The sequence below is a fragment of the Amyelois transitella genome, chromosome 6 (assembly GCF_032362555.1).
Source record: "Amyelois transitella isolate CPQ chromosome 6, ilAmyTran1.1, whole genome shotgun sequence".
Lineage (NCBI taxonomy): Eukaryota > Metazoa > Arthropoda > Insecta > Lepidoptera > Pyralidae > Amyelois > Amyelois transitella.
Window position 1 is genome coordinate 1,416,460 of NC_083509.1, and position 10,296 is coordinate 1,426,755.

The following is a 10,296-nucleotide window of genomic DNA, read 5'->3' on the forward strand; positions in this document are numbered from 1 at the left end:
AGTTGACATGATTAAGTGACTGTTCTGGACTTGGTGAAATTTTTAATAGAGGAGTTGCCTGTGAATTTTTCTTTTTGATATTACACATTTCCTTCACCGTGTCCCATGTGCCTTTGGTGTTTTTATAATGTTGGCTGAATTTATTTTTGTAATAGTTTATTTTGAGTAATTTTGCTGTTTGGTTGCAGACATTACGATACCTAATGTATGTTTCTTTAATAGTATCATCATTAGGATTCCGTTTAGAAAGTTGGTGTAGTCGAATTCTCTTCTGGAAGCATTTAACAATGCCTGGCGTAATCCACGGTTTTATGGGTCTTTTCCTTTTAGTAAAAGTTAAAGTGTTTGTGTGACAGGCAATCAGCTGTTGGAGCGTTTCGGTTAGAATTTTAGCGGCTTGGTCTGGATCCTTAGTTAACAGGTATGGGTTCCAATCTATTGTTTCAATTGCTTTTCGTATCGCTTCATAGTTAATCCTGGTCCTGGTTAGAGAAGATACTCCAGCAGAGTGAAGGCCAAGAGATGTGGAGATCGATAGAAAGATCGGTAGGTGGTCTGTCGTATCTGATAGAAGGACGTATGTTTTAAACTGACCTACGAGTTTGCACATGAAGTGGTCATAACAGGTACGTCCATGAGTAGGTTTATCTATGGTGTTTTGTAAACCATGGGAACCTACAATTTCAAGATAATCACTAACATGGGAGTTATTAGTGTCTAGAGTGTCGATATTTATGTCGCCTGTGAGAACAATATTTCGTGATCTGGTTGTGAGTAATAGGCTATCAAGAGAATCAAGGAAATTACTGGGGTTAGCAAATGCCCAGGGGCGATAAAGACCAAACACAGTTAGGTTACCTATTTTAGCGGCAAGACAATTTGCTTCTTGTAACTCAATTTCCTCGACAGAAGCTCTGATAGCCTCGCTAATGTACATTATGACACCATCATTTTGGTTGAAGCTTTTTTTGGTATAATAAAGAGAAAAGCCGTCAAGTGTTGGGGGGATAGAGTTCTCGTCGCACCAACATTCAGACAGAACTATTATGTGTACATTTGTTTTCAAGCCAGTGAGGAATACTAAGAAGTTGTCCAGATTTTTGTTAACACTTCTTATATTCAAAGATATGATATTCAGTTTATTTTTACAACCTGGTACAAGGTTATCCAGGTCAGCTGATAGTTGTTTGGGGTCCTCTATCAACGTACATGAGGGGGAACAAGCTAAGTCAATTTCTTCGGATAAGTCCGGGCTATTCATATTAAAAGTAATTGCGTGAGAAGTTTCTGTGAAAAGGAGGGTTTCTGAAATAAACTTCTTGTATGAAAAACAAAACTAATTGAAAAGAAGAAGTATCGGGAAGAATCTTGTGCGCTTAGGGTTACTTTAGAGTTGTATGGGTATGAATGGGGAGTTTGTTTTACTGCTTTGGAAAGAGTGTGCAATTTCGTGAAATCAATTGAGTGATGTGTTTTGCTGTGTATAAAAGTATAACAAATAATAATTAAAGTAAATTTTGTTACATGCATAGGAGAAACATTTAGATTGTAGTAAATAGTAAATACATTGAAACCTTTGGCTAGTCATTTCGATTTCAAAATTTGTAGTTGATCTTCACTTTTAACCAAGATATAGGGGTCGCCTTGTTTTTTACGCAAATAAACTAGGCCATTTGATGTCCAGCAGAAGTCATATCCCATGGTTTTTCGGAATTCCCGGGCTAGGTAATACAGGCGTGCTGCACGTGGGGTGAGGTGATCAGAGAGGTATATCTCAGTTTTCGGCCCAACCAAACCCATGTGCGACGTATTTAGTTGCTCCGTCTTGAATCGGATTGAATTCAGCTTGTGGTTTTTTGCTGCCGTAAGGATGTTAGTTTTTAATAGTGTCGAGGAAAGCTCGGCTATAATTACTGTGGTACTCTGGTCTGGCTTGGATGGCATACGGTAGACATCTCGAATCGCGCTTTGCTCCATCTTGACGTCAAGGGTTGAGGAAAGTTTATTTACCATATTGAAGAGTTGGTCTTTTGTTTCAGCTTTCTGCTTAGGAATGTTCCTAATTTGGATGCTAGTTTTCCTATTTAGTCTCTCCATAGTTTCACATTTCTCATCAATAACTGACACTTTAGTTGCAAGATCCTTCCGCTGCTCCTCCAAATTCAATATTGTGTGTTGAACCTCTTCTAACTTGACATTTATAAACTCAATGGACTTTTCAATATCCAAGTGATTCTTGTGGGAAATGTCGTTTTGGCTTTTAATGTCAGATATATGTTGTTCAATCACATCCAATCTTGAATTCTGCTGTGATTGGAGGGCACCCAGCATGTCCCGCAATTCTTCTCGAATAAGTATTCTTAGATCATTTGTTTCTGAGCACATGCTTGTCCCCTCATCTGCCAGCCTCCGACGCTTGTGGTCTCTTTGGGTAACATGCACTTTTTCTTCTGAAAGTACAGAGTAGGTTTCAACCTTATCAACATCTGATTCCGACTTGCTGTGCGATTTGTTGAGGGGCGGTGAGCGTTGCAGATTGGGCATTGCAAATAAAGTAAGTATATCTTTGAACTTGCACTATACAAATATATCAGACCTAGGCAATTCTGAGTTCACCACAACCTCTTGTGTATTGGACCACACACCAAAATAGATAAGATACTCTCACGCGCAGGGCGGCTGATCGAGCAGGCGGTTGAGGATGCACGTAGCGTAACTCGTAGAACTGTTGCTATCTCTTTCTACTGAGTAACTGTCACTTACTTGCGGTTTCTGGTCGCCTGGTACTTCAGAGTAAGAGGTTGATTTTAATTTAATTTAAAATGTGATTGAAAATAAAATAATTCCGCAAAAAATTTACACAGTGCACACGTCTAAACGCTTTCGCGGTCCGGGGGGAGAGATATAGAGATATAGAGAGATTGTAAGTATGTATGTATATACTGATATTATAAAGCAGAGGAGTTTGTTTGTTTGAACGCGCTAATCTCAGGAACAACTGGTTCGAATTGAAAAATTATTTTTGTGTTTAATACACCATTTATCGAGGAAGGCTTTAGGCTATATAACGTCACGCTGCAATTTTAAGGAGCAGAGAAATAATGGAAAATGTGGAAAAAAAACTGGGACAATTATTTATCCTTGAGGGTTTCAATGATGCCCAAAATAACTATTCAAACCGGACGAAGTCGCGGGCACAGCTAGTACATTGATATTTCTTTTAGTCTTGTTTTTGTTAGAAGGTTGTGAAACTAAAATCTAAATTCGAGGCGTCACAGTGCTACATTTGTGACCCCGACAAAGATTATTACTCCTTCTGAATTCTTCTGAAACGTTCTAGAAAAAGCTTTAGTTAACAGATGAGAAGAACAAACTGTGGATTAAAAAAAAATCTTTGGACGGAACTTTTGTTTTACTTGTTTGTAATAGTATCTTTATTGCCAAGGAATTAAAGGAACAAGGAAAATAATACATAGTCATGAAAGCAATGGATAGAAGAAAAAATACATAGTCAAAATCAAGTTAATTGTACACGAGTTTCATTTTTTAGCTCAACTTAACAGCCTCCGGACCTTACGACATGGTCCGAGGCACTCAGAACCTTCAAGAACTGGGTCATATAGTTTCATACAAGGACAAGGTATGTACATATGTATATTGAGATTTAAATTCATACAAAAATAATATATAAAATATCGCCTCAGAAGAAAATTAAATCAAGTAAGAAAGTAATAAACTTGAGATTCTTTATTTAGGCAATGCGCTAGCAACCAGTCCTTTAGAACGTAGCCTATCAGTCAGTCAGCCTCTTCAAGCCTGTCGGCTCTGTCTACACCGCAAGGGATATAATCATGACTATATGTATGTATGCCTACCTCGCAAGGAATAAAACTATATGTAGATACAAATAAACTTTGGTTTTAAAGGATCGCATGACAGCGTGGGGCAGTGATCCCTACTGCGGGAAACTGAACGGCTCCGACGGCTCCATATTCCCGCCGATACAGGAGCGGGCTCCCGCGAGACTGTACACCTTCCAGCCGGACATCTGCAGGTGGATTCACACACAAACAAACAAATATACAAAACACAACACAACGCAGCGCAACACGACACAACGCAACGCAACATAACAGAACGCAACGCAACGCAACGCAACACAACACAACATAACACAACACAACACAACGCAACGCAACACAACGCAACGCAACAAAAGACAACACAATACAATACAAATCATCTTTATTGCCCATGACAAAATTACATTAGTAGAAGAAATATAAATGTGCCTTGTGGTTCTCGGCACCAATAGAAAAAAGAATAGAACCACTCAATCTCTTTCTCATGGATGTCGTAAAAGGCGATTAAGGGATAGGCTTGTAAACTTGCGTTTCTTCTTCTTGGGGATGGGCTTGCTAGCCCAGGTTGCTACCTATCACTATTTTAATCTCAATTCTTTGATTGGTATAGACGTAATTATATGTATGTACATTCAGTCAGAAAAGTATCGGGAATGGATTATTTATTTATGGTTCCAAATTCAAATTTTTGTTTTTTTTGTTGTTGTTAGATTGGCACAACTGTTTTCCATTTTGGCGCGGAGTTTGAGTTGCATCTGTTGTTTACATTAAATACAGTGCTATTTTTAGTTATATCATATCTAGTGTGTATTGCTAATTTCATAATGGATAAAAACATCGAACAAAGAGTTTGTCTTAAATTTTGCATTGCCAATGGAATATCGTGTTCGGAGTCACTGGAAATGTTACAGAATGCTTACGGTGAATCGACTTTATCAAAAACTCGTGCTTATGAGTGGTACAAAGCGTTCAAAAGCGGTCGAGATGTGATGGAAGATTTGCCTCGCTCTGGTAGGCCATCAACGTCTGCAACTGAAGTTAACATCGCAAAAGTGAAGGAAATAGTGACTGAAAATCCTCATTCAACTTTGAGAGAGATAGCCACCGAACTTTCTGTATCTCACGAGTCGATCCGTACCATTTTAACTAATAATTTGGGTATGAAACATGTTGCCGCTCGGCTAGTCCCAAAAGACCTGAATTTTTTTCAAAAACTCAATCGCATGAGAGTCGCTGAGGACATGCTAGAACGAGTCAATTCCGACCCAACATTCATGAAACGCATTGTTACTGGTGACGAGACGTGGGTTTACGAGTTTGACATGCAAACTAGTCAACAAGCTTCGGAGTGGCGCCTTCCAACTGAACCGAAACCGAAAAAACCACGCCAAAGTCGTTCAAAAGTCAAAGTCATGTTGACTGTTTTCTTTGACTATCGCGGTGTTGTGCATTCGGAATTCTTGCCGGAAGGTCAAACGGTAAATAAGGAATATTATTTGAGTGTTATGCGGCGTTTAAGAGAGCAAATCCGACGAAAAAGGCCAGATTTGTGGAAAGAAAATTCTTGGATTTTGCACCATGATAATGCACCTTCGCACAAGGCCATCATTGTGAACGAATTTTTAACCAAACACTCAACAAATACCATCGAGCAACCACCATATTCACCAGATATGGCTCCAGCCGACTTTTTTCTTTTTCCTAAACTCAAATTACCACTTCGTGGCACCCGTTTTCAATCGGTAGAAGACATAAAAGAGAATTCGCGGCGAGAACTGACCTCAATTCCGGAAACAGCGTTTAAAAAATGTTTTGATGATTGGATTATTCGTTGGCGTAAGTGTATCGTTTCTAAAGGAGCATATTTTGAAGGTGATAAAATAAATTTGGATGAATAACAAACAGTTTGTGTATTATTGATCTTTTCCTGCTACTTTCTTGACAGAGTAGTATGTATGTATTTTATCTCCTTTCAGATCCATATACATAAGCCTGGTAGGAGAGACAAAAGTTTTCAACATGTCCGCATACCACTACGAGTTCACTGAATCCACTTTGGCAGCAAAAAGCGCGAATCCTGACAACAAATGCTTTTGCAAAAAGTAAGTTGTATGTATATGTGGCGACATCGGTAACGTCACACGACATCAGCCAATCACAGCGAAGAGTTCAAATCGGGCCAGCAAAGATTTCTCAGATTGGAGCGTAAAGCACACGGCAAGGCAAATTCGTGGCGTGTGGTTCCTGGCACCAATAAAAATCAAAGAATAGAACCACTGCACTTTTCCATGGATGTAGTAAAAGGCGACTAAGGGATGAGCTTTAGAAATTGGGAGGCTTCTTGCAGGCGATTGGCTAGCTGTCACTATTTGAATCTCAATTCCGTCATTTAGCCATTTACCTGGACGTGGCCTTTAAGTCTTTTGGCTCTTTTCTTTCCGACGACGACTTTTTGACTTTTCCCCGTAAATGATAAAGACGTCATTATATTTATGTATGTCTGAAATACATAAATAAATAAATAATAAATAGTATATACCGGGACAAATTACACAGATTGATTTAGCCTCGAAGTAAGTTCGAGACTTGTGTTACGAGATACTAACTCAACGACACTATATTTTATAATAAATACTTATATAGATAAACATCCAAGACCCGGGCCAATCAGTTCTTTTCTCATCATGATCTCACCGGGATTCGAACCTCCCGGTGTCACAGATTAGCGTACTACCTTTGCGCCACAGAGGCCGATATACAGAAATTTCCAGAAACTGGAGCGCCAATCACGATGGATGCTTGATAATGGGCGTTCTCAACGTGATGCCGTGTCAGAAGGCTCCCGCCATAGTCTCGTTGCCACATTTCTACCTGGCCTCCGAGGAGTTGCTGGAGTTCTTCGAGTCCGGCATCAACCCTGACAGGGAGAAGCATAACACCTACGTGTATCTCGATCCTGTGAGTGATTTTCTGACTAAATTTTGTGTTTAACTTAGATTTATTATACGGAATAGTTATACTTTATTACGTTATTCTTTTTTATTGGTGCCGGAAACCACACGGAATAGGACCACTCCTTCTCTTTCCCGTGGATGTCGTTAAAGGCGACTAAGGGATAGGCTGATAAACTTGGGATTCCTACGTTCAGCTATTTGGCTTAATGATAGAATTGAGATTCAAATAGTGACAGGTTGCTAGCCCATCGCCTAAAAAAGAATCCCAAGTTTATAAGCCTATCCTTTAGTCGCCTTTACGACATCCATGGGAAAGAGATGGAGTGGTCCTATTCTTTTTTGTATTGGTGTCGCGAACCACGCGGCACTAAAGATAACTATTGAGAAAAAAAAAGCGCAGAGGTATAACAAAATCGTTTAATCTTTTTTTTTATGGGACAAATTACACTGATTGAGTTAGCCCCGAAGTAAGTTCGAGACTTGTGTTACGAGATACTAACTCAACGATACTATATTATACTTATATAGATAAACATCCAAGACCCAGGCCGATCAGAAAAAGTTCTTTTCGCATCATGCCCTGGCCGGGATTCGAACCCGGGACCTCCGGTGTCACAGACAAGCGTACTACCGCTGCGCCACAGAGGCCGTCTAAAACTCTGCCTACCTCCCAAAAAAAATATATAGAAATAAACATTCATTTCCAGGTCACCGGGGTAGTACTAAAAGGGGTTCAGAGATTACAGTTCAATGTTGAACTTCGTCAGATGAACATCCCTCAGCTGGAGAAAGTTCCTACAGGATTGTTCCCTCTGCTGTGGATTGAAGAGGTAAGTCCTGTTTTATATAGGTATACATATAATCACGTCTTAATCCTTTGCAGGGTAGACAGAGCCAACGGTCTTGAAAAGACTGATAGGCCACGTTCAGCTGTTTGGCTTTAAGATAGAATTGGGATTCAAATAATGACAGGTTGCTAGCCCATCGCCTAAAAGAAGAATCCCAAGTTTATAAGCCTACCCCTTAGTCGCCTTTTACGACATCCATGGTAAAGTGATGGAGTGGTCCTATTCTTTTCTCTATTGGTCCTGTTTAATACTTTCAGGTATAATAACTTATTTCTGTAGTCAGTCTAAATTATATCCTCATATCTCTGGAGACGAGCTTGGGGTCCTCATTTTGACCATGGTCCTAGATGGCCTGTTATCCAAAGAGCACGTTTTTTCATTTATTGCTCTTTTTTCTTTTGATTGCGTAAGGCTTGTTTTAAGATATGCTTGGCAAATGGTCAATTTTGACTCAATATTGTATACTAGCTGTGCCCGCAACTTCGTCCGCGTGGAATAGTTATTTTGAGCATCATTAAAGCCCTCAAGGGTGAATAATTTTCCCCGGTTTTTCACATTTTCCATTATTTCTTCGCTCCTAATAGTTGAAGCATGATGTTATATTATAGCCTAGAGCCTTCCTCGATAAATGGTCTAATAAACAAAAAAAGATTTTTTTAATTCGAACCAGTAGTTCCTGAAATTAGCGCGTTCAATCAAACAAACAAACTCTTCAGCTTTATAATATTAGTATAGATATTGCTGTCGCACAATGATAAATGACTTTAAATTTCGTAACTTTTTTGCAGACAAACTCATGCCTTGAGTTCATTCAAATGACGTTACCTTTTTTTTGTGAAATGATTTTGATGAAAGAATCTTAATGTTTTTCTAAGTTAAAAAAAAGCAATTGGTGAAGTTTTAACTAAATCGGTTCAGTACTTTCGGTGATAAGCGTGATCATAAATACCGACCGACAAAAAAAATCAAAAAAAAAATATTTGATTTCTGTATGTGTCCCTCTATCAATTTCAGTCAAAAATACTAAATGTTATTACTGTTTTATTATATGTATAGATTCCCTCCGTCTTGTTCCAGAGCGCGGAAATCCCACGGGAGCTCCAAACAGAACTGCGGCAGTCCCACAGCGCATTACGCTACGTGGAGACGGCGCGCTGGGCGCTGCTCGCTATAGCGCTCGCCGCGGCCATAGCCAGCGGCGTCGCTGCGGCCAGAGCTGGTAATGTATAGCGCGCGTCGCTGTCTGCTGCGGGGTGGACAGAGCCAGTCCCACAGCGCATTACGCTACGTGGAGACGGCGCGCTGGGCGCTGCTCGCTATAGCGCTCGCCGCGGCCATAGCCAGCGGCGTCGCTGCGGCCAGAGCTGGTAATGTATAGCGCGCGTCGCTGTCTGCTGCGGGCCGGACAGAGCCAGCGCTGACCCGATTTTGATGAAATTTGGTACAGACATGAAATTGACTGTGAGGAAGAATATAGGCTTTTTTTAATTGTGAAAAAAGATCACGCTGATAACGCTGAAACTAGCTTTTGTCCGTGACTATATCAGCGTGATATAATTGACATACATGATAATTCGTTTTTAATTTAGATATATCAATTGCAATAAAATATAACAATTGAAAAAAACCAGCGTCATGATCATGTCATGACATGACATAAAGCTGAGTTGAACCTTATTGGAAGCATATAAATTAGAATTTTAAAATTGAAAAAAGAATTTTAAATTGTCTTGCTTGTATTTTATGCTTCTTATTTTTTTATTACGCAAAACAAGGAAGCGAATTAGCGAAGGAAATATGCAGAGATCGTGGCAAGTGGAAAGAGGTAGTCTCTGCCTACCCCTCCGGGAAAGAGGCGTGATTTTATGTACATATGTATTTTTTTATTATTGACGATATGACGGCCTTTGTGGCGCAGCGGTAATACGCTTGTCTGTGACATCGGAGGCCCCGGGTTCGAATCCCGGCCAGGGCATGATGAGAAACGAACTTTCTCCGACTGGTCTGGGTCTTGGATGTTTATCTATACAAGTAGGTATTTATTACAAAATATAGTATCGTTGAGTTAGCATCTCGTAACACAAGTTTCAAACTTACTTCGAGGCTAACTCAATCTGTGTAATTTGTCCCGTATATATTTATTTATTTATTATTATTTGTAATAAAAGAACTCATGTTCATATACCAGGCGGTCTCCCGCTGTGCCCGCGGAACAACAACGCGGTGAGCTTCGTGCTGCGGCCGGCGCCGCACGGCATCGACGTTAATAAAGGCTGATGGACATGTTTGAACGTGTTTTATTGTCTCTCCCTATACTCATAATTATAAACCTCCAGAATAACAATGCAGGGTGACTTTTAATTAAACTGAATAAATTTAACTGTTAAGTTTACTCATCTAAAGTATATTAACAAAAAGTTAAAAGAAAATTATCGGTTCATATTTCAGAAAGTACGAAAAAAATTAAAGTATCAAAATCCACGATCCTAAATACGTCATATCACCCCGGCCGGCGGAAAAGCGACGCGTAATTCAGAGGTCAACGACACAATTCATTCAGCTGACCGATCTCGACAACTCTGTACTTTACTTGATCTTGATACTAGAAAAATAATTTATTTTTCAGACATT

General features: G+C 39.7%; 1 protein-coding gene across 2 annotated transcripts in view; it reads left to right on the top strand.

The window, feature by feature from the left end:
* LOC106142933 (sensory neuron membrane protein 2) overlaps window positions 1-9,952 on the top strand; it is a 36,187-nt gene extending 26,235 nt beyond the window's left edge. Inside the window, exons 6-12 of one of the 2 annotated variants that reach the window (XR_009656915.1) lie at window positions 3,551-3,640; window positions 3,927-4,054; window positions 5,840-5,965; window positions 6,635-6,821; window positions 7,525-7,647; window positions 8,743-9,032; window positions 9,854-9,952. Coding sequence is in view for 1 of the 2 variants with exons in the window: in XM_060944600.1 (XP_060800583.1) it covers window positions 3,551-3,640; window positions 3,927-4,054; window positions 5,840-5,965; window positions 6,635-6,821; window positions 7,525-7,647; window positions 8,743-8,884; window positions 9,854-9,942 (885 nt within the window). In the remaining variant the exon portion in view is untranslated. The remainder of the gene's footprint in view (window positions 1-3,550; window positions 3,641-3,926; window positions 4,055-5,839; window positions 5,966-6,634; window positions 6,822-7,524; window positions 7,648-8,742; window positions 9,033-9,853) is intronic. The other variant, XM_060944600.1, reaches the window with a different exon arrangement.
* Window positions 9,953-10,296: the final 344 nt, after the last annotated feature.